The sequence below is a fragment of the Ambystoma mexicanum genome, chromosome 6p (genome assembly GCF_040938575.1).
Source record: "Ambystoma mexicanum isolate Mex_15411 chromosome 6p, UKY_AmexF1_1, whole genome shotgun sequence".
In the NCBI taxonomy this organism is placed as follows: domain Eukaryota; kingdom Metazoa; phylum Chordata; class Amphibia; order Caudata; family Ambystomatidae; genus Ambystoma; species Ambystoma mexicanum.
The window spans coordinates 662,939,461-662,967,261 of NC_090935.1; the positions used below are offsets into that span (position 1 = coordinate 662,939,461).

Below are 27,801 nucleotides of genomic sequence, written 5' to 3' on the forward strand. Positions count from 1 at the left end.
CTGCATCACATCTGCTAGCTTTATAATCGATGCTAAAGACTGCTGTGTTCATGTTCTAATGTTTAATATTTATTGGAATAACAGTGTAGTCAATGATAGTCAATTGGACGATCTTTTTGAGTTCTTAAATGTGCGGATTGGAAAGTGGCTTGATACGAATCCACAAGGTGTCATTCTTAACCTCTCAAAGGGTGAAATGCAGACGGCTTTGGCAAACTATAGGTCTGGACAAAGAACAGACTCTAATAATAAAATTTAAAAAAGGGAGTCTGTGGCTTGATTTTGGGCAAAGCTGACACCCATGTTTAATACAACACCTACTTGGAAAGCCAGAGGGGTGAGTTCCATTATAGACTACATTTTTGTGAGTAATTATGTTATGTCGCTTTGTAATAACGTAAAAGTAGTGTATACCACCATTAGCGACCATGCCATGCTCTGCCTTGACCTCCCATGGGTTAAAGACTATAAAGAACTGTTATTTTTCCATGAGCAAATTGAAGTAAGTAATAATTGCTCTCGTGTGATATGGACCCCACGTAAACTTGCACATTTTAATTCAATTTTGATACATGATTTTGATTATTTTCCTTATGTAAAGAAATTTGCCATTTATTCTGTGGCTTCATTTAAAGAATATGTAGAAACCATACTATATATCGCAGCAAGTCATTTACTCCCCTGCATTAAGGTGAGAGTAAGGGTCACAAGCATGCATACGATCAAGTAATACAAGACGCCAAGGCCAAACTTAGAAAAGATATTCATGGGCTACGGCTGGGTCAAGCCTGGTCAGAGGATGTAAAATTCAAGATCAAACAATGTAAACAGCCCATACAAATTGGATTATTTCTCATAGAGCTTCAATAGCACAAAAAAGATGGGGAATTAATGCTCAAGCTATGAGTTGGTCAAATTCCCATATGCACTGGTCCATTATAAACAGCGTCCAAACTTCTCAGCCGCAGTTTCAGTCCAACCCAATTGTCTCTAAGATATGGATAGAATATTTTGAAAGTCTGTAGAAGAAGCCATCTGAGGTATGGATATCACTATATGGAAATGAAGTGATATGGTCCCTAGACATCACAGTCCCTAATATCTTAAGATTAATTAGCAAAGCGAAATCCACTACTACCCCAGGTCCTAACCATCTTTCCTTTGCAAATTTAAAGAACGATGCATTATTGTGGTCTAATGTGCTATATATATTGTTTAGTGACATCTGTATCAAAAAGGGGACACCAGAATCGTGGAAAATGTCCGATGTGCTGCTTATCTTTAAGAAAAGCAATCGCCTCTGTCTGAGAAACTATCGACCCATTACTTTGATGAATGTAGAATCGAACATTTTTGCTGCTAGTGTTCTGGAAAAACTGACAACATGGGTAGATACTAACTCTATACCTGATTGTAGACATATAGGTTTTTGAAGTCAAATGGGGACGGATGTGGGTGGATTGTTTGTATCTCAATTATTGAGTCATGTGAAACTGAAATCATTGGAGAATCTATATATTGCATCAATGGATCTTACAATGGCGTTTGATCTAGTAGACAGGCCAACCTTGTGGAAAACCTTAACATTGCTGGGGATTGATAGCGGGCTTGGTGCAGCAAGCTAGGCCATTAGGTTTCATTGTGTGACAGGAGGAGGGCTGTTTGCCCATCAAGATGTCAAAGGTGATGGTGTGGTGATCGGACCATGAGCAGGTCGAGATGGTTGGGCAGGAGATATTACAGTAGAGATCAGTAATCCAATCAAGGGTGTGGCCATGGATGTGGCTAGGGACAGTGATTTGCTGAGGGAAGCCAGCGTGATCGAGAGACATGGAAACACATTTGACGTGTATGTCAGAGGGGTTGTTGCGACCCAGGTTGAGGTCCCCCTAAAATGAGTTTGGAGCTCTGTTTTATTGAGGGATTGACGTGTATGAGATCTTCCTCAAAAGAGGCGATGGGGTAGAGGGTCGGTAGATGATGTGGAGATTGATGGTACATGTTGATGAAATGAAGAGCTTGGTGGCGAGTGATTCGCAGTTAGGGATAGTGCTTGAGTGGGTGGTTCTGATGGCAAGTGTGTTTTTGAAGGTGAGTGCTACTCCGCCACCTATGTTGAGGATTCTGGTGTTCCGTAGGATGGCGTAGCCAGCGGGGATGGCAATGGATAATGCAGGGCAAGCAGCGGGATAGAGCCATGTTTTGGATATGTTTTGGATATGGCAAGGTCGTTGGAGGTCATGGATCTCCGGGGCAAGAGCTGGGACTGAACTGGCATTGATTAAGGCACATTTGAGAAGAATGGTATCGGTAGGGGCGGTACTTTATTTATTTTGGTTGGGTGATGTGGGTGTAGGGATTGGGTCGGGTGTGGAGGGTCTCCTGGTGTGGGTTTGGAGTCTGTGCTTTCTGGTGGTGAAAGATGGAGGAATGCTGGTCAGGGCTGGGGTGGTTGTAATGGTGTGGTCTGCAAGAATGGGTGATCTAGGCAGGGGAGCGGGATTAGCGTTTAATGCACTGTGAATGGCTTCACTGCCCAGGGACACGTTGCTGGGACACGTCACTCTGTCCCTTACTCCACTCCCTTCGGGAGTTACTTTATGTGCCAGATTATGCTAATCTTCATTAGCATCCTATATTACCAGAATTCTGGAATTTGCCACGCTGCCTATGATAGCTGTAGAACCTTGTGAGAGGGGCAGAAATCCTTTGAAACGTTCCTGTTTGAACATGCATATGGCAAGGGTTAACTACTTTGAAATACCAAATATGATATGACAAAACAGCCACTGGAAAGTAACCGCACTACTGTGAAAATTGGTATCTCTTCCCTTCAATACCCAAATCCCGACCAGGACTGTGAAGCAGTCTCCTTTTGCATCTAGTGCGTCACAAAATAAACACGTAAATATTCCTAATGTGTATGGCAACTGCTTTATGTATATTTCTGTTTCTGCAAACGCACCATGTTGAAATGTAGCTATTCCACCGTTCCGTTATGAAACTTTGTGGGAAGAACTGCCTTTTTTCATGGTTAATGGCTCCCCACTTTGCAATAATATGTAGGGTTAGGTTCTTTTTTCCGTTCTGTCAAGTTAGGTAAGCTGAAATGGAATAAGGGCCTCGATAATGCCATATACATATGCTTTGTTTTTTTAGTTTTTTTAATTGTTTTTATTGTATTGTTCCCGCTGTAGATTGTTAGACTACGTAGTGATGAAACACATTTTACCAAACCAGCACCACCTTCCATTTTTGGGGAATTTCCCTGTAAGTGATGGGCTTGGAAAATGTTAATATTCTTTCCTTAGTTAATTAAATTCAAGTACAGTGAAAAATGTGAAGTAGAATAGCTTTAAAATGTATCTAAAAAGCATTGGTGTTGGACACCACGCATAATGCAAGATGCCACATTTACGCCAAGTTTGAAGTAGGCTTTTAAAGAAAATTCATAATGGTTCCTTAAACTTGGAAGAGCGTTTAGTTTTAAAATCTTGATCTTTCCTGTGAATGGCTGTTCATGCTATGAGCAGGTTTATATAATTTCTGATTTTATAGTGTGGCACAAACCATTCTTCACATAATTGGCAAAAAGGCCAAAATTGTCAAAGGCTCAAGTAAAATGTTATGGATTCCTTTTTCGAGATGTTGTTCATAGGCCTGTTTTGTTTTTCAAATGTCGCTCTGCATTAGGTGCAACTTAGTGTATGCTTTCTGTATCTAACTTTGTGCCTCTCAATTGAACATATTTTTGTCAGGATTTTCATGATGGTCGTATAAAATGGAACTGAAAGTATTCAACAAATTAACAGTCTAATTGTTGCATTTTAAGGTGCAGTAAGAGTACATTTGACATCTATTAACATGGACACCTACTTCAAAGCAGCAGTGTGTGATCTCGACAAACTCCTTGACGATTTTGAGCAGAGTACAGGTGAGACTGGTTTTTTGCAGATTATTTTAAATATTTGCACTAACTTGCATCATCAAAATACTATTTTGTCCAAGCGCCAATGTGACTAGTAAGCGCCAGAAATGTTTCTGGCCACTGTCCCAACCAAAGCCTGACAACTGCCTCCTTGTCCTGCCCCGATCGGGCCTTGCCCTTAATGGTAAAAAGTCCCGGGAGGTCACTGAGCACAGTACCTGAACACGTTAGTGAGGTTTGAGCTATCCCTCAGCCTGCCAACCAACATACTAACTGAGGGGAAATGGGTTACCACAGTCCTCAAGTTTAAAGCGGCACTGTCTGTAAACCAAACCCTTTGCATGTAGATTATGGCACTGGGTGGATTTTCCAGACTGCTGCTTTCCCTCATCGGCCAACTCACAGATACTTGTTTTGTTGTACATGGGGTAGATGTATTTATTTGAGACGGAGTCCGAGAGTGGGATTGATTTTGCCAATGTGAGCTAGTGAAACGGGACCTGTCTGCACAAGGTCAGTGGTAGCAGTGCACAGTTGCAGGTTGTTTTGTTGTTTAAGGTCTATTTCCCCCTTTTCCTCTTTATGATCTCCTAACACCTTAAACTACACACACAACCTCCCCTACAGATGGAAGCCGCTGAGCCGGCCTTTTGCACATCAACACTAACTGAATGACAACAAAGCCCTCCTCGTCAGCCCTGTCACACTCTCCCACATCAGCGGCTGACCAGACCCAAAGCCTGGTAGTCAATCAGATCTTTGGCTCTTCCCTATGGATAACATACTCCCAAGTTTCTCTGCCAAAACCGTAGAAAGCAGACTGGCACACATGAACCGGGTATTTCCGACCTGCCCCCATCAACACCACAGATTTTCCATCTGCCACTCCCACTGTCCCACTAGTGACCTCCCCACTTCTTTCACATAGAGCCATGAGCAGCGAGGCCGCCAGTAGTGGCAGAAGACTCCCAAACAACATCACTTGCATTTCACTTCGCGCTGCATGGCAGAGGCAAATGTATTCTAGGGTGATGAACCATGTGGATAGCTTGTAAAGTTTGTGACAACGTGACCACCTATACACAGAAGACAAGATATTGGTCAACACTTTTATGTACAAACTTAATAGGTTGTGGTTGAATGAATGTGTCCAAATTAATGTGTCCGAATCCATACAGGATGGCTCATCTGGCTTGGGCTGATTAAACTGTGCATAGGAAAGCATTAAAGGATAGTGTCAAGGTTTCTTAATCTGAAAGGGTCTCAGTGGGATTAACTGGTTTGTGGGTTTAACCATCAATTACTTTGTTGGGACTCCTCTTTGCTCTTTGTTTCTAACCTCTTGCAAGGTATGTCAGACAAATCATGCCTGGAGTTCCAGAGGTTACACTATAACTCACAAAGGACAGTTAAAATTAAACTATCATGATTGGAAGCTAAACAGATGTTTACAACTATTGCTGTAAATACTTGTATGTAACTATGTATGTAAATGATTTCAAGTTTTGTGCCCTGATGCCCCCAGGCCGGATGGTGCGCGTTACAAATGAATAAAATTCAAATACAAATGTAATCACCTACCTGAAGGACCTAATGTCCTTTTCAGGATTCCTAATCTAATGCATCAAGTGCCAGGGTTATAGTGTCCAACAGACTTCTTTTTAAAAATCTGTTTATTGTTTTCACAAAAAGAAGAAAAAAAGATCACAAGCATAGGTACAAGTTGGGCATAATGCAGTATAGTCCATAAACCGGTATAATCATTGGATTACATCTGGCCCAAGATGCCAACAATTTACATTGGGAGAGTCTGTGTTGTCCATTGCTTCATTCCTCGCCCTCCCACCTCCCCCTATCTTTTGAAATTTGTTTGGGGCAACCCCTCGCCCTGTACACTCTCCTCTCCAGTGCTAAACAGTCCATATCTGCCACCCACTGGCTTAGCCTTGGTCGCTCCGCAGAACCCCAGGATGCTGCAATCAGTCACGTGGCCAGCCCCAGTGCTACAGGCAGGAACGATTTCTCATATCTTGTGAAATCAGTGTCACCACCCCCCCCCCCCCACCCCCATCCCCCGACCCCTCTCAGACCCCCCTATGTCCCCAGCAAAGCCAGTTTCGGTTCCATAGGCACTTGGGTACTCATCACATTGGACAGCCTGCGTATGCATTTCCCCCAGAGGACTTGAATCTGTACACAATCCCAGAGTGTGTGATGGAAAGTACTGCCCTCCCTCCCGCATCAGAGACGGGCATCACTATCCGCTACGCCCCACCTGGCCAGCGCAGTACGGGAGTAATGGAGGCTCTTGAATTGAATAAGCTGAAGCCGTGCCGCTATACCCAGCTCCCTCGGGAACATCAGAGCCCCCCCCCCCCATTCTTCCAATTCCATCTGTCCCAAGTCCATCTCCCAATTCTCCCTCAGGTGGGCAAGGGCTGTGGACCCAAAATCCGCAAGCACCTGGTACAATGTGGATGTGACCTTGAAGGGAATGCCAGATGAGAACACGTTTGCTTCCAGTGAAGAATTTGTTGGGACCTCTCCCAGAGCAGGAAATTGGACCTTCATGGTATGCGTCATTTGTGCATAGCGAAATCTCTCTCGAAATGGTCGAAGGCGCACCTCCTGTACTAAGTCCGCTAGGGTGTCTATTCCCTTTGCTGCCCAGCTCTTAAAATATCCCATCTTCAGGAGCTCTGTTAGGTGCTTGTTATGCCAAATGGGCTGATCAAGGGTCGTTGTTCCACCCAATGTCCTGATGCGCCCGTACCCACTCCTGGCCATGTGCCGTGTCAACTCAGGGAGAGTCCTCCCCTCTCTAGTCCCCCCCCCCCATACAGTATCTGTCTGGGTGACCTGCCGATCATCCTTCTGCGCCCCTCAGCTATGTGAGGGAGCAAAGGGTCCTGATGTAGCCAGTCGTTCACAGCCCCTAGCTGGCTGCCCAGTTTTACCTGCGCAGGTTGGGTAAGCCTTTGCCTCGTTCCCACACTGAACATTGTAGTCTCTTCAATGCCACTTGTGGTTGTCCCCCCCCCCCAACCCCACTCCCCCAACCCCCATAGGAGCACCCGGAGGGATCCCTCAATTTCTACAAACACCTTCTTTGGAATCGGGAGCAGGGCGTTCTGCAGGACGTAAAGGAATTTGGGAAGTGTTAGCATCTTAAAAAGGGCTGCTTTGCTCAATAGGGTCAGTGGGAGGGACTGCCAATGCGCAACGTCCTGCATGAATTTAGTTGCCACTGGGGATAGATGTAGCTGGTTGAAGTCAGACAAGCGTGCGCTGAGGTGGTTGCCCAGGTACATGAAGCCTGAGGCAACTATTGTGTATGGGCATTCCCGTGGAAGCATTGTCACAACCCCTTGTACTGGGAAGAGGACTGACGTTTGCCAGTTCATTTTGGGCCCTCTAAAGCTTTGGTATGCCTGCAGTATTTCATTCATCGCCGGGCACAAAATTCTTGGGTTGCTCATTTATATTAGGTCATCTGCATAAAGTGAGACCCTGTCACACTAGCCCCATGGCCATTTGAATCCCACCCATTCTGGGCTTTCCCTGAGCTGTAATGCTAGTGGTTCTTTTGCAAGTGTGAACAGCAGCGGCGAGAGGGGGCATCCCTGCCATGAGCCACAGCCCAGGGTGAAGGCCTGAGAGGTAATCCCATTCACTCCTATTGCTGACTTCGGGTAGTGTATAATAGGCGAACCCAAGCCAGGAAACCTTCCCCAAAACCCATGCAGCCCATAATCTCCCAGTGTGAGTCCCACTGCACAGAGTCGAATGCCTTATCGAAATCTGACGGGAAGTGCCAGTGTGTCTGGTATTTCGGTTGCCAGGCCCATTGCGAGTTGCACCCGGTGCAGGTTCATTTGCTTTGATCTAGAGGGCATGAAACCCGCATTGGTCCGTATGAACTAGAGAACCGATTACACCCAGCAGGCAATAGGCCAGTACTCGGGCTAGGATCTTGGCCTCCCTATTAATTAAAGGTATTGGCCTATATGAAGCAGAAGCACACTGTTCCAGAGGTTTACTAGACTTCGGGAGGACCACTCTGCTGTCTAACCTGAGATCAGGTGGTAAACCCCATCTTGTCTGCATTGTAGGAAGAGCCGGAGCAGCGGACCGACTACCTTCTCCCCAAGTCGCTACCACGTCTCAACCAGGAACACATTGGGCCCTGGCGCTTTACCCGTCTCTAGCTGCGCGATCACAGTTGTGATTTCATCCTCCGACATGTCAGCTTCCAGGCCCAGAGCCTGTTGCTCGGTGATCCTCGGGAGAGGCAGGTCTAGTGCAGTCGGCCAACACCCCCAGACCCTGGGTTTATATAGCGCCTCATAATATTGTGGTAAAGCCTCAGCAATATCTGCGTCATTGGCCAGTTCCTCTCCTGAGGTGTTAAATTGGGTGTGCACGTACCCCGCCCCTCTATTCCCTCCTCTCCAGCAAGGCCAGCATTTTGCCCGCTTTGTCTCCCGCTTTGCGTATTTGACATTGCCTTGCCCAGTGTGCCTCCCTGGCATTCTCCAGTGCCACATTGCGCAGTGTTTCTTGTGCTGTAACTAGTGCCGACGTATCCCCCTGTGACCCTGAGGAGACAAATTCCTCCTCTGCCTCATGTGCCGCTCTCTATGCCACCTCCACCTCCTGCACATGTTCCTTACGCTTAGAGCGCCTCTCCCCTCAGTAAAGCCTAATAGCCCTCCCACAGCATGACTGTGCTGTCAACTGTCCCTGTGTTTAGCTCAGAATACTCCCCGGTTTTGGCAGCCAGGCCATCTATTAATTCAGGGTCCCCTAAGTAATAAGTGTTGAGGCGCCTGCTCCTATCAGGCTTGGTCATCCCATTCTTTAACTCCATGACTAACGGGGAGTGGTCTGATATCCGCCTAGCCAAGTATTGGGCGGACAGCAGCTTGTGGGTTGTGTTAGCTGGAACAAAAAAAATGATCAAGCCTCTACATGGAGGCGTGTACCCCTGAGAAGAAAGAGTAACATCTTTCCCTTACGTGCAGCCACCTCCATGTATCCACCCACCCTAGGGCCTCAGCGAAAAGTACCCCTAAAAGTAATGCAGGTGTATGGGCCGGCGCCCTCCCAGCCGCTAAGTCATCCATTGCCTGTTGTCTCCAGCACAGGCTCCAAGGGCACAGACTGATCTACTGCCTGTGATTCGAACAACACTGGGGAGTGCTGCAGATCGGACTCTTGTCTGGGTTGCCCCCATCGTGCTGATGCCCAGGAGATGACAGAATGTGTGTCTCCAGCAATGTCCATGCCTCCCTCGGGTTATTGAAAAGACGCGCAGTTCCCTTGCACTAAACTGAGTCGTGCCGGAAAGAAAAGGGCGTACTTCATGCCAAGTGAGTGCATCTTCCTTTTGGCAGTCGAAAGATTGATATGCTTTCTGGACTTCCCTAGTATAGTGTGGGAAGAAGCCAATCCGATAGCCGTTATGCGTGATGGGGCCATTTGTAGCGAGGCGTCCTGGTCCCTGTAGTTCTGGAATTGTGCTACGATGATGTGAGGGGGCGCCCCTGGGGTGGGGTGGGGCGGCCTGCCGGCATCCTGTGTGCCCTTTCCACTGAGAAACACTTGGATAGTTTCTTCGGAGCAAAGAGTTCCGAGCCATTGCTCCAAGAAGAGCTCCATGCTGTGCCCCTCATCCTTTTCTGGTGCTTCGAGGGTGCGTTTGTTGTTGCAGCGTGCCCTTTTTTCGCTGTCTCTGCCCTATTTTCCAGGTGTGTAAGCCTCTGGGTGACAGTTGCCAGCTGCTTTTCCATTCACTTAATTGCATCCTTCCAGTCCGAGAGGCACTGCGCTGCTTCCCCGACCGTCTAGGCCTTTTCTGCATGTCTTGCCTGAGGTGAGATGCCTCAGTTGAGAGGCCATAAATGTTCCCCTCCATGGAGGACCTGGATTCCCCTATTGCTCCCAAGACGGCATTGAGGGCGATTTGGGCCTCCTGCAACTCCCCGTCTGTGCCTGTCGTCCCTGTGGCGAGAGTCGCAGAGAGCTGGGGGAGTGCCCATCGTGTACTGGTCCATTTTGCACTGGAGCACCGTCTTCTGTGCTTTGTCCTTGACCATGGTCCTGCTCTTGGTTGGCCGCTCTCCCTCCCTTCTCAGATTGTGCATGTGGCTTCCTTCGAGCAGACACATGCTTGTCCTGTGCCCTTCAGTCCCCCTGCGTACCGCTGGCCTTATGCTGCCTTTTATTAATAAATATGAGCTGGGCCACACTGCAATGTGCCCGCCCCGCTGAGCCCTCCAGAGGTAGCCTGCAAGACACTGGCACCAGCACACTTTCTCCACCAGGACCGGCCGAGGAGGGTGGGGGGGCGCATGGGTCAGCAAGGGCTGAAAATGCGAGTGGATGTGCCTGGTTGACCTTATTGTCCTCCCTCTGCTGAAGCAGGCAGTCTCTCAGGATATGCCCCGGTGTCCAAGAAAAATACAGCCACTTTAGGGCAGGTTTGTCTGCTAATGCCGCCTCGTGCACACCCCCTGTTCTGTCCGGCCAGTGTAGATGGGCCTGGATGGTGTACTGCTTTCCCCCCAAAAGTGCACGAAACAACCATAAATCATTAATGCAATTATGGAGCAAGTACTTTGAACCAAAAAACAGACAGACAGACACAATAACTCACAACCACGCACTCTTAGAAGATAAATCAGCTCTTTACGGCTATTTATTCAAAGCTTACAAGTACATAGAAATAACTCATAAAAATAATATGTTTTCAGTGTACCTTTCCTTTTTTCCCTCAGGAAGCAGAGCCGGCAGTTCCATTTAAAGAAAAGGCATTGCTCGCTGCTGGATATTGAGTTTTGGGGATGGTTTATTTCCTTCAGCCTGACACTCTCTGATTGGTCCCTGCTGAAGCGGGAGAGCCAGGAATGTCCACAACCTTTTTCGACCCAGTTATCCCTGGGTTGTCCAACTGCCATTGATTGCAGACAGCATTCTTGGGTTGGCCCAAGTCCATGCCCGTCAATGTCTGCCAAATGGGCAGCAACACTGAGAATGTCTGCATCCGCAGCAGTGAGGGTCGCCTGCCAATCACCTGGCCTAAGACAGTCATTTGAAAGGGAAATGTTGGGAAAGGCTACAGAAACCAAGCACAGAATATTGACAATAGTGACCACTTTGTTAAAAGCTCAGCAGAAGAGGAAGAGGCTGTGCAGGGGCTCTGATATCTTCAAATGATCGCCAAAAGAAGGGAAATTACTTGTGTTTTCTCATTAGTTCTCCCTGATGAACAATCTTCCTCTCGATTGCACATGGGTTAAGCGTTGGTGTTTAAGATGTGTCATTGTAAACTATTGCAATAGTCTGGTAATTCAAGCGAACGCTTTTGTTTTCCAGGCTATAGCAAAAGAGTTTTGCGGTTTTGAAATCTAAAGTATTGTCCCCTAACATTTGATTTGCTTGGTCATTGTGGGTGAGCTAATGTTTACTTTTACGTCAAATGTTTTGAGTGGATTTCGAATAAAGAACTAATCAGCACTTGATAAAATAATTCAGCCATTGTGATTTCTGTGGCCTGCGGAAAACATTGGGAATGAAAGGCTTGGAGCCAGGTATTTGTGAAACGCTGAATGGCGGGTAAATCTATGGTCTACATCACATACTCTTTGCTTCAGTAATGTTCTTTACAGAGTGGCCCACATTGCTCCAGAAACCATGCAGTGTTTATTTTCTTTTATGGTTATATGGCGCCACCATTTCATGATTTGTTAACCTAGATGAGGGTCCCTAATGTGTTCCATAGGTGTTGGGGGCCTTGTGACTCCTTTCATAAAGTCACTGGTACAAATTAATAAAGCAAATACGACCTTCAAAGGTGGCTGCTGTGTTGTAGCTACTAATGTCAGTTATTAAAGGGGGTGGGGAGGCAGGGAAAGCCATTCTAAATGATCCAAGCTAAATTTTAAAAAGTATAGCATGCTTGTGTTCAGTGTGCTGGATCCTGTCTACTGACATCCTAGCAAACTGCCTTTGTGGTTAGGCAGCCCCACAGTAGTATTTACGTTCTTGAAACAGCCTACTGGAATCCAGACTAGTCTAAAGCCATGGGCTGCCCTTAACAGGGGGCACCCATGATTGAAATTATACTTCTGGAGCTTGTGGATCTGTTTAGATCACATGCTCCGCATAGTCTGACATCTAGTGGAAGTCGCAGAGTATTACAAGATTTGTTTTCGAAACTCGGAAACGGACGTCGACAGGGCGTGATTAGTAATACTATCCCTAGCGTGACGTGTACTGTACCCAGGGTCCTTCACGCGTCAAGTCCCTCAGATTGTTTTTTTCTGCCATTGAAGTCGGTCGCAAATGCAGAATTCTCTTCGAGGCTGATTCCTTTGATCTACTAAAGTTATATTGGTAGAATGTCTTCCTTTCCTTCATTGTTCGCCTCGCTGAACGACTGCTCATCCACTCGCTCCTGATGAACACCCACATCATGAATGACTGATCGATCGACGCCCAGACACGGCTTTACGGGCCGGTTTCGGCCCAGTACAGTAGGGAGAGAGGGGGAGGTTCTCTATACTAACTCATTTTAGAGAATGTTTATCCTATTAGCCCCCTTGCTTCTCTTTTCGTCTAACTGCCCTGCTTAAACATAATGGACAAAACCCCATTTAAATGTTGTCCCTCCTGCTGTCGTAAATTTAATTTGAAAGACACGCACTGCATGTGCAACCACTGTCTCCTGAGGGACCACACCGAAAAGCGCTGTAAATATTGGCAGCTTTTCTGTCTGAAAACCCTAAAAGATCAGCGGACAAAACGCTGTGCCGCTCATGGTATGCAGACCGAGGCTTCCGTAGACGTGACGGAAGACTCCAGTGAGGACAGTTATGGAGTCATAAGTGACGCTGAGGGCAATCGGGATCCATCTGGATCCCAAGTGCAGGCCCCTGACTCCGAAAACCAGGCCGGCGATCCTGTGATGGAAAAGACACCCAGCAGCCACGGCACACACAAGCACAAACGCACTAAGGACATACCCCACGGCCGACTCTCGAAGACACCGTCGAGGCCCATGCAGTGACCGGGGATAAAGCCTCAGGTTTCTCACTGTCCTCTGGGCCATCGCGCATGCTTTCGCCTATTGACGGCTCCCAAAAACCTAAAGAGGAGGTCGGTTAGGAGACTGCATATAAAAAGTCCCTCCTTTTGTGTTCTGAATAACAGGCATCGAAAGGCGTCTCCTAAAAAAGCTCAAAATACAAGCGCTAATTCAAAAACATGTTAGCGCCTCTCTTCTAAAGGCAAGGTCGCCAAAAAACACAACATTTGACGCCATTAACTCCTGAGGCCACCCAGACAGTCTTCCACTCCCTCAGACACCTTCTATGGGGCTATTCGCCATAAAGACAGAAAACCCACAAATACCAGCCCTACTAAGGCTGTCGCCCCTTCCTAGGGCCCTGTCATCTCGGGCTTCCCACCAGAATGTCGTTTTACTCCAGAACAATTTAACAAGATCTTAGGGAGAATGTCATGTTTCGTGGACTTCATGGACAGACACCCAGATCAGTTAACAGTACTCGGAGATGCCCCGCAGCCAGGGGCATCAGCAGAGCCCCCCTCCGCCCCCTCCAAAAAGTTTAGCCTTGAGTCACAGCCTAGCACCTCTGCTCTAGGCATTCCGGCCTCGGCTTCCTGAGGCACCACTTAGTACCAAGACCGTCTCAGGACATATAATATTATGACCAAGCAGGGTACCTGGCGGTTCGGGGGGTGGGGGGGTGTAATCTCTATAGCCAGGATCAAGACCATTAATACGACGAAGACATTTACATAGTACAGTCACCAGACCATCAGGACCAGCCGGTTGCAGACCCGCCAGTTGACACCCTCTTGGGGGCAAAAATGCAGCCACTCAATTTATACTTCTCCTGCAGTCAGTCCAGAGATGTATTCAACCATCCCTCTTGACTCATAGTAGTCTTACAAGGCCGGTCAGTCCAAGAATAGAAAAGATGTTCAGACCCACACCCGCTGACCCCCTGTACATTAGGGGCCTGCTCAAACCAGATTCTCTGGTAGTTACCACCACCAGAAAAAGGGCGGGCACTCCCCTGGCGTCGGCAGAAGCCCCATCAGACAAGGAGAGTAAAAAGATGTACATGTTTGGGAGAAAGGTAGCTTCTTCTGCAGTGTACCACATGAGAATTGCTAACAATACAACCCAGTTAGCTAGTTACGGCTGCCACAAATGGGACAAGCTGGAACATCTACTACAGGCCGTCCCAGAACCACTAAAAGCCCAACCGCTTAAGACTGAAGGCAAACCAATCTCTAAATGCATCCTGAAAAACAACCTTGATGCGGTGGACAATGCAGGATGCATCATAGCCGAAGGGACGCTCAATAAACGGCATCCCTGGCTTGGGCAGTCAGGGTTTAAGCTAGAGACCCAAGCAACCCTCATGAACATGCCAGTAGAACCAAACTTCCTATTCGGTAAGGACGTCCTAAAGAGTGCCAAGGACAAGTACGACACTCCTAAATCCCTTGGGCAGCTGACAAACGGACCTTATTCCCAACGGGTTCCTCAAACGCAGAGATTTTGGGGACAAATCGGTCAACGTTCCTTGGGCTACTCTTAGGGAGGATAGTCCTCATCCTGGAACCAGTCTCAAGGCCAAGGTTCCTCGTCCAGCTTTCAAAGGGGGAATAAAAGAGTCAGAGGTAGAGGTGGAACCTCACCTGGAAGGGGCTCAGCCCCTCACAAACAATGACATGCCATTTCAGGTCCCCTCCCATGCAACTCCAGTAGGAGGCTGAATCGTCCAGTTCACCCTCGTATGGGAGGGGATAACATCGGACAAATGGTTGTTGTCCACCGGGGCATGCGGGCACTGCATCGAGTTGCTTCAGAAACCACCTCACTGCCCGCCAAGACAGAGGAAACTATCAGCAGAAGAAACAGCCATACTGCTGGGGGAGATAAAGGCGCTGCTCGAAAAGGACGCAATAGAAGTCGTCCCGGCGAACCAGGTAAACCAGGGTATCTATTCAACGTACACACTTGTGCCAAGGAAAGATCTTACCATGCGCTGAGTACTAGATCTGCGCCCCACAAACAAATATGTCAAATCAGACGTTTAGCATGACCATGCTTCAGCAGGTGATTCCACACCTGAAAGGGGGAGACTACATGGCTACAATGGACATGAAAGATGCATACTTTTATATTTCAATGCATCCTGCACACAGAAAATATCTACGTTTCAAGATGGCGGCAGTACACTCTCAATTTAAAGTACTCCCATTCGACGTTGCCTCAGCACCAAGAGTGTTCACCAAGGTGCTCGCAGTAGTGGCAGCGCACCTGTGCAGAAAGTCCATCCCGGTGTACCCTTATCTGGACGACTGGCTGATCACAGGGGAATTTCCTCAAATTTGCAGGTTAAATACGCGAAAAACTATAGACCTTCTGTTCAATCTGAGTTTCTCCGTCAACGAGAAAAAATAATCTAATAGCCAGCCAAACCAAACAATTTCTGGGGTCTATCCTAGACTGAAAAGAGGAGATGGCATTCCCCTCAAGCGAGAGAGTACGAAATATGATGTTGCAGGTACCTCAATACAAGGTTGGCCGCCAGATAACGGTACGCTAAGCAATGCGCTGGCTAGGGATGATTAGCCACTTGCATTTATCTGGTTCCTCACGCGCACCTGCAAATGCGTCCAATGCAGGAATGGATAGCAAAACAGTGGTCTCAGACAAGCAGACAGTAGGCTAATCTAGTGGATGTTTCGCTAACCCTGGTTCGTAAGAACAAAGCCTTTTCACGATCCACCAGCCTAAGTGATCCCAAATACAGACGCCTCACTTGCCGGTTGGGGTGCGCACTACCTCCACTATACAGCCCACGGACAGTGGACACTCGCTACTGCCCAAAGACCTACCACCTTCCCGGAGCTCTTGGCATTCCTCCAAGCTCTTCAGGCTTTTCAGCAACATCTCCAGGGTCAGATGGTGCAGGTCCTCACAGACAGCAACACGGCCATGTTCTATCTGAACAAGCAGGGAGGCACACACTCTCTAAGTCTGTCCAAACTATCCCAGAAGGTATGGAGGTGGGCACTAAAGTGAAACATGTTTCTAACATCCGAACATGTTCATGGGGAACTCATTTCTTTGGCAGACACGTTAAGCAGGTTTGGGTCTATTTGACCTAAAACATTTGAAATAAAACATTTGATTGATTTTATTAGACTTTTTTTTAAATTTTTTTTTTTACCCTCAACCTAATCTATACCCTTACGCATATATATTTAAATTTCACTGTAAAGAAAATGTGATCATATGTTTTTTGATCATATGTCAATTATGCTAATATCGTTAAGCAGACACCCTCTACCAGAAGAACGCGAGTGGCAACTCGACCGAGATGTCCTAGACAAATATTCTCACTATGGGGTCACCCCCACTATATTTGTTCGCAACAAAGCTAAACGCTCAATGCCCAGACTTCGTGTCCAGATTTTCCCCAACCAAGTGAATGCCCTGTGGATGAACTGGTCAGGGAAATTAGTTTACGCTTTTTTTTCCCCCCTGACGCCACTCCTGAGCAGGATAGTGCACAAGATGCACCAGGAACAAGTAACCCTAATCCTGGTTGCCCCTATGTGGGCGAGACATCCTTGGTTTCCACATCTGCTAAAACTGGCGATGTGCGACTCCATCAACCTCCTGTGCCCATATGACATGTTGACACAACACAAGGGGGCATCCTTCCACCAATTGCCCAGAATCAATGAACTTGGCAGCTTGGCTCCTGAAGTCATAGAGTTGAGCCACCTACACCTTCCACAAAGGTGTATGGATATCCTCAAGGAGGCACTGTTGTTCTTTTGATTTAAAAAAAATAAATAAATGTTATTGGCATTTTGGTTACAACAGCATCAAATAGTATATAAACATTCTTGAATAATCCCATCAACAATGTCAAACTCCCCTCGCTCCCTAGCCATGGATTCCAATCCAAACTTTCACAAAATGAGTTGGACAGTCATTGATACTTGCTTTCTAATTCCAGGTCGCTAAGTACGCCTGAACACAGGGCTCATAAGTCTCATCCCCGAATTCCCCCCCCCCTTATCTTTAGTTTGTCAGTGTCCAACATGGAGAAAATGTCCTCCCCGGACCACCCCCCTCCCATCCCTCAGTTCCCTCGATCTGGCTGCCTGTATGTCTCAAAGGGGAGCCAAGCACCTTCTATGTTAACCTTGGATTCCGCCAAAAGATTGGTGAGGTACTCCATATCATAGATGGCACGAACTTTGGAAACCCATTCCCTCTCTACATGCATGCACCAGCTTTTCCACATTTGGGCGAGGCAGCACCTTGCTGCTACCAACCTAATATGAAACGTGTGCCCCTGTTCCCCTGCGGGTCCCTCTGGATCCCGTCGGCCCCTTTAATCCAAGAGAGGACTTCCCTCCAATATGCCTTTACCTTGGAACAGCTCCACCACCTATGTATGTAATCCCCCTTCTCACGCCAACATTGCGGGTCATATTTGTCTCTCATCCGAGCTATCATTACAGGTGGTTAATGCCACCTGTGGAGGAGTTTCAGGGCACATTTGGGCCCACAGCGCCTCCCCAATATCCTTACCCAGGTCCCATCCCCACTTGGATCTCCCTCGGGTTTGCCAGGAGAAGTACTTTCTATAATCCCGCTATCAACCCTTTTGACCCTTCTGGGTTATCAGACATTTCTTAAAATTCATCAGCTCTCTCCTGAAGTCCCCCCCCACACCCTCTCCTCAAACAGAACCCCCTTTTAGTTGGAGAAAGTGAAAGGGTGACAGCTTGCCCAGACCCAGAGCCTCCTCCAGCCCTCCCAGCGATGTGAAGGCACCATCCACCCAAACTTGTCCTGCCCTACTGAGCCCCGCTTCGTAACATTATTGGAATGAAGTGGTTCCTTTATCCTGTCTTGAAGAGGCAGAGCCCAGATGCAATTAAATGGTGATGGCCATGTCGTGAGCAACCTGTTTCCCCCTAGCCCCCTGCTTTACACACAGACCACAGTACCTCCAGGACCGGCTGGTGCAGGACTCAATTTGGGATGCCCGCCTTTGGCACCCAAAGCCACTCATCCAGAGTGACCGGGGCCAGTATCTCATTGTCCATTGCCACCCACTGTTTCCTTGAGCCCGGGTTAAAGTGATTCACAAATAGTTGCAGCTGGGTCGCTTTATAATACATTGCCAAGTCTGGGTATCCCACACCTCCCTCTTCCTTGGGCTGGATTAGTGTCTCATAAGAGATCCTGTGTTTCTTCCCTGCCCAGAGAAACCGCAACATAGCTCGCTTCACCTCCAGCAGGAAAGGCCTAGGCACCGGCACTGGCAGAATTTGGAACAAGAACAGAAATTTGGAGAGCATCACCATCTTTATAGAGTTGAGCCTTGCCATCTTTGACAGCTCCAGCGCGGCCCAACGCTCCAGGTCCAGCTTCACAGCAAGCAATGCGCAGTTTATAAAAGACGTATCAAATACAATTCATAAACACATGATGTTTGAAGTCAGTGTGATAGTCGACATATGTTTCGGCATATAGCAGTATATAAGACACTATCACTAATGTCTATTTTAGCTGGTATAGCCGTCTTCAGGACAAAGAGCGATGATCTGATGATGTTATATGAACAATACCCTTTTCTTTTATAAATGTTTGGTTTTTCAAACCCACTTTGCAAAAAACAACACGAGAAAACGAATCCCATAATCTGAACTATTTAAAAAGACAAGTTTAGATGGGTAGTAAAAGAGAAACAATGACCAATAGAGGGTACTAACATTAGTAATTGTAAGAAAATGAGTTGGAACAAAGGCAAATCTCCCCTTGTGATAATCGTGGGAGTTCGGCCAGAATTCTTAATATCCTAGTTGTAACACTTCAAATCGTTTGGCTGGCACTGCAAATTTGGCATAGTGAACTGTCATCACTTACTGACAAACGATATTTATTAATGTGGATTGTATCTTCATTTTAAGATTTTTTAGATTAAACTCATGCGCTCACCTGTAGAGCTAGGAAGCTGAATCTAATATCCTTAGTAGTTGATTTTAGTTATCACGGAAAATAAATTTCTTCGGCCACCATTTGGTATTGTCTCCCTATAAGGGATGACAAAAGGAAAGGCAAAAAAAGTTTGTACAGCTTGCGAATAGTCAAGTGCGCAGTTGTAATTTCATTTAATAAGTATGTTATTTGTAATAATACGTCACAAAATAATGTAAATAACGTACTTGTGTCGGTGCAGATGATGACTTAAACCAAGTCAGATTTATTTTCCTGTGTCGTTTGACATGGTCAGAAAGGGCGCCGGCATGGTATTTTCCGTGGTGTGAAAGGTCTCCGTTTTCCAGAAGCACGACAGGCGTTCTTGCAGTCTGTTGCGAAAAAAACGGACGAAGAACAGTTTTGGGAAAATGCCTATATGTTTCTAGAACAAGAAACATTATTATATTTTTGCAAGTCACTGATGGAAGCGCTCCCATTTTCCCTACCTAGTTCAATACAAGAAAAATGTTAGTCTGTCCTCTGTGGTGGAACAATCACAACTTGATAGTTTACTCGATTATCGCGACCGAACGTGATTCGTGGAGCAGTATGACTAGAGGGTGTGTAAGGAAACTAAAGGAGATAATGGCTGATGTCTAGAAGGGCCGCTATCTTGGGTGCACAATATCACACACACGTAGGGTACGGATAGCAATGTATTAATACCCAAACATCTAAAATCCTTAATGGCAGAGTATTGTTGTATTATATATCTCTGCTTTTACCCTAAATGCTATTACCCTAAATGTGATTGTGCAACAAATATTGCACCCAAACACGTACAAACCCACTTGTATTTATGAATTTTATTTGATAGGTCTTTTATAAACTGCACATTGCTTTTTGGTTTATCTACCTTTAATGGTTCTTTTTAGATTGTGTCTTTAACTAGTTTGTAATAAATTGAACATTTGTGTTATTCTTTTTAGTTTTGGGTAAGTTATTGTAATGAACTGTTCGCCTAATTACTTAGATTGGGAGCTGTTGCAGGTCCATGTCGGGGCACTACCCTTAAGAATTTGAGTTCGAGATACAGGGTAATTACCTTCTGTTCTGTCTTGATACATGTTTCTGACCCTCGAAGGTTCTCCCCCATAAACAATAGGGTCTACCCACTTTCTATACAGCTTCACAGCAACCCATAGGGGAAGGAAGTTTCCCTGGAAGAGGCTGCTAGGGTGTTGCACATATGGTACCGAGTGAGATGGGTCTGTGATATAAAGCAGCGCATCATCCGCGAAGAGGCTCGACTTACAATGCGCCCGCCAACTTCAACCTTCCTGATCTCTTCCTTCTCTCCAACCTTCCTTGCCCAGGGTTCCATCACCAGTGCATAGATCAACGGGGACAGGGGACATCTCTGACCTTCCTTGCCAAGGGTTACATCACCAGTGCATAGATCAACAGGGACAGGGGACATCCCTGACGCGTACCTTGCTGAAGAGGGAAAGCCCCTGACTCACTCCCATTCACCACCACCCTAGCGCTAGGTTCCGAGTAGAGGGCTGCTATCCACCCCGTCCATTTAGGACCCATTCCCAGAGAGGCAAAGGCCTCCTTCATGATAGCCCAACTCACCTGATCAAACGCTTTTTCAGCATCGAGAGACAGCAGAAGAGCCCCCTTCTGATGCACCCCCTTCAAGCTCATGACGTGGAGCGTTTTACGCATGCTGTCCACTCCCTGCCTATTCAGCACAAAACCCACCTGGTCCGGGTGGATCAGTCTGGGGAAAAGTGCTTCCAAGCACGACGCCATGACCCTAGCGAATATCTTAGCGTCCACATTGAGGAGGGAGATCGGTCTGTACGAGGCACACTTTGCCGGATCCTTCCCCGGCTTCGGTATAACAGCTATCTGGGCCTGGAGAAAGGAGGACGGTATCGTATCCTGCCCTCCAATCAAATTGAACAGCTTGGCAAGGGGTTTCGCTAGTCTACCTATTTGCCAAGAGGGTCCCCACCTTGTCCCCCCTTTCGTAGCTCCTCTGTCGGCTGTATCTCATTCTCTTAACAATCTCCCCAATTAGGACTGTATGTAATTCTTGTCTCTTGTCCCCCATATCACTAATTGGTGCCTCCCTATCTGCATCCCCCTTGTTTAGCTGTAGGCGCATAACTCTCAACTCCTCGCTCAGTCTAGTTTTGGTCAGTGCCCTTTCACGCTTCCTATGGGCTCCCTTTGCAATAAGCGGACCCCAAAATGTGTCCTTGGCTGCCTCCCGCACCATTGCCATACTCGTATCTCCATTATCGTTGGTCTCGAAGAAGGCCAGAACCTCTTTTCCCAGAAATTCCCTGAACACCTGATCTCTCAACAAGGTGTCGTTGCATCTCCACCTATAGCTCCTGCGGGTCTTAGGGAGACACCAGGTCACCAACACCAATTCATGGTCCGACCATGTAATAGCTTCCACACTTCAAATATAAGATCAATCCTTGTGTAGGACTAGTGTGGGGGAGAGAAGAAGGTGTAACCCCCTGCTGTCAGCCACGACCTGCGCCAGACATCCACCCAGAAGTGACCCTGCAGAAGGTCCCTGAATGCCAGGTTGTCTTTCGACAACCCTCTCGGGCCCAGGCCCTTTGCCGACCACCAGACTAAATGAGGGTCTGGTATCAGGTTGAAGTCTCTGCCCTCGTATCCATCACCTCAAGTACCTGACTTATGAACCCCACCTGACCAGCATTGGGCGCATAAAAGGTGGCGAGTGTGATCGCGTTCCTTCATATGTACATGTACTCTTTTTATCCCCAGAAGCCTTCCCCCAAAACCTCTCCTAGTCTCCACCCCCTCCATGCAAAACGACTTGCTCAGCAATATACCTAGCCCTTCCTTCTTGGAGGATCTGTGGGAGGCCCAAAAATTATCACCTATCTCTTTACCTTTTATTCGTGATTCCGCCCCTTGCCGATAATGGGTTTCCTGAAGGAAGAGAACTGCCAGTTTCTGCTTGCGAAACATATTACTGGTAAGGGATTGTTTATTATTATTTTATTTTATCTAAATTTTATTGATTTTAGAACATAAGGGTAATATGCATATGTACATTTGTGTTGTATTTGCAGTGTTACATCCGTATATTGTTGTGGTTAACAAGAACATTACTATTAACATAATTAACTTTCCCTTCCCATTTGCGTTAAGGGAATTTTAAACCCTTCCCTCCCTCCATAAGACGGTTTAACAGCATTTTCCAGTTTGTTGTACTTGGTCTATAATTCGTGCAAGCATGGACATTTGTCTCAGTTGGTTTAACTCTGTTCATGTCGTGCCTTCCCACATATGGGTTGCTGAGTGGTGTCTGGTTCTCATTCTGGTGTGTCACTTACGAGGATTCTGAGTCCTCTGGTTGCCTTCGTCTTTGGCTTGGGATATATATGTTGGCAAAGTCGCATCAAGTTTCTTTGTGACGTGCTGCTTTTCCATGTAGGGCCGCCGTGATTTTCTCCATCGTATAAATATTGGTTGGAATGGTGACCCATTCTTTTTTAACCGGGAGGTGTGGAGATTTCCATTTGACGACTAGGCCGGCTCTCGCAGCTAACAGTGGGGATGCCAGTCCCTTTATTCTGGTTAGTTCCTCTTCTTCTTTCTCTAGGCCAAATAGGGTCAAGAGGGCAGATGGATCCCTTTTAATGCCGTCTATTTGTTTGATCCATCCAAGCACTTCGTTCCAGTATATGCAGACTTTGGGGCAGTTCCACCACATGTGCCAGTAGTTGGCCTCCATTCCACATTATCTCAAGCATTTCGGGCTGTTGGTCTGGTACATTTTCGACAGTCTATGGGGGTCGTACTGCCATCTGTGGAGTAATTTTATAGCGTGCAATTTGTATTGTGCAGCAATTGATATTCGGATGGTGTTTTGTAAATTGTGACCCATGCCTGTTGATCAAATTGTCTGAAATCTTTTTCCCATTTCTCTTTGAGGCGGAGGTTCGGGTTTAGGTCTCTAAAGATCAAATCGCTGTACATACGTGCTATCAGGCCTTTATTCGCGGAGGTCGTGTCGAGGATGTCGGGGGTGAGTTCTCTTTGTATCTTGATTTTCCATTCCCATATGGATAAGACGCCTTTCAAGCGTAGATAGAGGAAAACCGAGATTGTGTGCAGTTGGAGGGCTTCTTCCAGTTCAGTGATTGCTATGAATTTGTCATGTCTCCATAGCTGTCCGACCCTTTCGAGTCTGACGTCGAACCAGGTTTGGTACCTAGGGTGTTCTGGGATTTCTTCTCTGATCCCTGGGGCCCAGCGGTGGCTCAGGGGGGACGGCCATGTGGTCACTTCCGTCATCCCTTTTCCCCTCTTTCTATTTGTTCCATATTGTCCCCAGTATAGGATGGTCGCGCAATCTTCGTTTGAATTGTGGTCTGGGGACCCATATCCATTCCGAGAGCTTTCCAGGGTTAGGTTGTCGTGTCCAGCTGGACCCATTGCAAGTCCTTCCTGTCTCTGAGATGGGGGATGAGGACTCTTAACAGGGTTGCCCGATAGTATCGCTCAATATCCGGGAGGCCGACCCCCCCCCCTTGGTCTGTGGGTAGTATAAGGGTCTCGTAGGGTATTCTGGGTTTCTTCCCTTCCCACAGGAATCCAGTTATCGCTCTTTTTACTTGTTTAAAGAAGTCTTCGGGGAGTGTCACAGGGAGTACTTGGAAGGGGTATAGAAAGCGTGGGAGACTAACCATCTTGATGACATTCAGGCGTCCCATCTAGGAGATTGTAAGGGGTCACCATTTTGCGAGGTCCACGTTGAAGGCAGTGGGGAGTTGGGGGAAGTTGGCCTTGTATACATCTGCAATGTCTTTCGTCAGGTTGATGCCCAGGTATCGGAGCGTCGGGCCTCCGATGATAAGGCCCAGTTGTTCCGAGTTCTGCTTTTTGGCTCATGGTGGGTTCACAAAGTGGAAAGAGGGTAGATTTAGTTCTATTAATTTTGAAGCCTGATAATGCGCCATATCGTTCGATAAGTTGAATCGCTCGGAGGATTGATGTGGTCGGGTTTTGTACATGGAGTAAGATATCGTCTGCGTACAAGGCCAACTTGTATTCTCTTCCGTTCACATGCAGACCTTCAACGCCTTCGTTCGTTCTAATAGTTTGCGCCAGTGGTTCCAGTGATAACGTGAATAGTATTGCCGAGAGGGGGCATCCTTGTCTCGTTCCTCTGCTCAGGGGGAGCCAGCGTGAATATTGGGAGTTTACTGAAAAGGATGCTCGAGGTGAGGTGTGTATACGACCTTGATTCCACGTCGGAGAGCAGGGCCGAGGCCTATTTTCTTTAGCGTTGCTTCCAGGAAGTGCCATTCAATCTTGTGAACGCCTTCTCTGCATCAATTGAAAATAGTGCAGCTGTGTTTGCCATTTTCTTGGCTTCATGTATGAGGTGAATAGTCTTACGGGTGGAGTCTGCTCCCTGTCTACCAAGGATGAATCCCACCTGGTGGCTGTGGATTATGGCAGGCATATGTGTGTCTAACCGTGCGGTGAGGACCCTTGTGTAGATTTTGGTGTCCGTATTTAGGAGGGAAATAGGGCAATTAGGATGCGCATTGCTTGGGATCTTTTCCTTCTTTGGGGATGACCGCAATCAGTGCCTCGGAAAAGGATTTGGGTGCGGAGCCGGTCTGGAGGATGTGGTTGAAGAGCTCAACCATAATTGGAAGGAGGGCGTGGATGGTTTTGTAGATTTGTAGAACCCTGCCGTGTATCTGTCGTTTCCAGGGGCTTTCCCTGTTGGCAGCCTTTTGATTGCGTCTTCTCTTTCTTCACCTGGATTGGGGGCGTCAAGGGCTTGGGCTGTATCCCAGCATAGGCTTGGGATAGTTATCTTGTTCATGTATTCTGTGGTTGCTCTGTTGTGGTATCTGAGGTGTACAGTTTCTCGTAGAAGGTGGCGAAGGCTTCAGGGATATCGGAGGGGGGTCCCCATGAGGGTCGGTCTCATTTTCTATGGTTGCCACCCATCTTTCTTCGTGCTGTGCTGTCATGATGCCTACTCCCGGAAGCCAGTTCAGGGCCAGCGTCCCCGAAATCAGACATCATGTCCCCAGGGAGGGACCCAGCAACCCCTTATAGGGGCTCTTTGGACATTGTCCTGGCGCCTTTGGCGCCAGGCTCATAGAAGGCATCAGTCCTGGCACCATAGGCGCCAGGCTCATTATGGCAGTGCTTGGATGGACTTACCTGATGCAGACCATGCTGCCGGATCCAGACCTCCTTGAGGTCTGAAAGGGACTATTTTACCTATGGGACTATTTTACCACTCGGGCGTGGCTGAGGAAGAATACTTACCTGGAACTACTTTGGGGGCTATTTAAACCACGCCCAGACAGCAGCTCACGCTTCGCGTTGTTCTGCATCTAGCAGCTGGACGCCCACCGTGTCTGCTCCTGCATCCTGGCTCCAGCCACGCCCGCCTGCAACCTGGAACACCTTTAAAGGAAGTAAAGGAGAGAAAGGTGAATAATTGAACTTTACATACCTCCATCCGGAGTCCGGAACCATCACTCCGACGATCCTGAGAAAAAACATTATTTTTAGAAGCGCATCGCATCGCTCGCTGCAGCGCCGCGTTCCACTCACCTTCACGAGGCGCCCTCGGGCTCTTCAGCCACCATTGGCACCATCCGTTGCCTTTCAGCGCCTAAGGAGAAAAAGAGACAAAACAAAGGTGAGTGAAGGAACAGATTGAGGAAGGCCTGATTCTTCCACCTTAAGACTTACCTGATTTTTGTTGGGACAATCTTTCCACACCTCGGGTCGGTGCCGCTTCTTTGGCACTGTCGTACCCCGGCAACTAAGGGGGGAAAAAAAGAGACAAAACAAAGGTGAGCGAAGGAGCAGATCGAGGAAGGCCTGATTCTTCCACCTTAAGACTTACCTGATTTTTGTTGGGACAATCTTTCCACACCTCGGGTCGGTGCCGCTTCTTTGGCACTGTCGTACCCCGGCAACTAAGGGGGGAAAAAAAGAGACAAAACAAAGGTGAGCGAAGGAGCAGATCGAGGAAGGCCTGATTCTTCCACCTTAAGACTTACCTGATTTTTGTTGGGACAATCTTTCCTCACCTCAGGTCGGTGCCGCTTCTTTGGCACTTCCGTACCCCGGCACTTAAGGGGAAAAAGACACACGCATTAGTGGGTGAAAGCAAGATCACTAAGGGAACCATCCATCAAAAAGACTCACCAGATTTACCTTCGGCGAATCCATTCCTCTACGCGGATTCTTCATCCTACATCTGAAATAGAGAAAAGGACAACGGACAATTAAGGCTTGAACTTTTGCAACTGAATACTTACGGCCTCATATCGGAAAAGTCAAGCGGAGTTGAATACTCACCAAACCCGAGATCCAGTGAAGTAACTGGAAATCAACACGCCCCTGCATCGGAAGCAGGATGGAGAGCTCGTCCTTTCAGACTCTAAGGTGAGACTCTACGGGGAATCGCGGAGGGGGTTCGAGGAGTGTTAGAGGGGGAAAGGGGGAAATCCGACACATTATCCAGCAGACAGTTAATCCCCTTTTCCATCTACAGAAGGATTCTTCTACGGGCCAGACAGGCGAGGTTTGGGGGTCCGGTCCAGTCCGTCTTCCGAGTCTTGCGCATCACCTTAGAAGAGGTCATAACAGTCCAGAACAGATCGGCGCCTCCGTGGGAATCAGGTGAGCGTTACAGAACGCGAAGCCTACCTACAATTTCCCACCCGGGCGCTATGGAGACTTCAGAGACAGACCAGCTGGCCCAGCTATTGGAATTACGGGCTGAAGTTCATTCCGCTCGCCAGGAGACGAATGCCCTCAGGAGAGAGTTAATTGTATCTAAAGAACGAACTGATGATCTTGCCAGACAGCTATTACAAGGTCAGGCTGGTCAAACTTCTTTACCAGGTTCTGGGGGTAATTCCGCCCCAGTGGTTTCAAATAACCCCGTGCAAATGAATCTACCTGGAAATATGCCACTGGCCCCACCAGAACGTTTTGCTGGGAGCCCCAAAATGTTCGCCGTATTCATGAATCAATGCCGATTGCACTTCCTCTGCAGACCTGGGGCCTTCCCTAACGACCAAACCGAGGTCTCTTTTGTACTATCATATCTCAGCGGCTGTGCTGCGGATTGGTCAGTTCCCCTGGTTACTCAAGATGACCCAATTCTTCGGAACTTTCAAGCCTTCCAGACAAGCATGGAAAGACTTTTTGCGCGGCATTCTCAGGGACAGGCCCTGGACAACAAGCTTCTATCCCTACGACAGGGTAACCAGGACCTCTTAGCCTATATCGCGACCTTCAATAGGTTAATTGTGGAGACTGGATGGCCGGAGGATAAAAGAATCACGTTATTTCATCGAGGTCTACGTGGAGAACTTCAGGATGTCCTGGCCCAGGTCGTAAATCCACCCCAAGACTGCTCTGAATATATAGACTTGGTGGTCCAATTAGATCACAGGCTTCAAAACAGAAAGGCAGATCGGTCCAAGTTTGAGACCCGGGTTTTGGACAAAACCCATGTTAACCCCAAGGGTGCCGATGTTACTGAACCTATGCAAATTGAAGGGGTTAAAGGACCTTTAACTCAAAAAGGGCGTGAACGAAGACGGCAAATGCAATTATGCCTTTATTGTGGGGCTTCTGGACACTTTTTACGAGATTGCCCTATAAAACCGTCTAAGAAGGCGGTAGGAGTCGCTGATAAGAACCTGATGGAATCTGAGTCGGGAAACGACCACGCCCGACAAGCGTAGGGGTCCGCTTGCCGAGC

At 47.5% G+C, this 27,801-nt stretch overlaps 1 protein-coding gene across 2 annotated transcripts in view; it reads left to right on the top strand.

The window, feature by feature from the left end:
- Nucleotides 1-27,801, top strand: part of ZFYVE16 (zinc finger FYVE-type containing 16) — a 1,039,436-nt gene that overhangs the window by 25,166 nt on the left and 986,469 nt on the right. For both annotated transcript variants that reach the window (XM_069627543.1, XM_069627544.1), the window contains exon 2: nt 3,833-3,934. In XM_069627543.1, coding sequence (XP_069483644.1) covers nt 3,865-3,934 — 70 coding nt within the window. In that variant the 5' untranslated portion in view covers nt 3,833-3,864. The remainder of the gene's footprint in view (nt 1-3,832; nt 3,935-27,801) is intronic.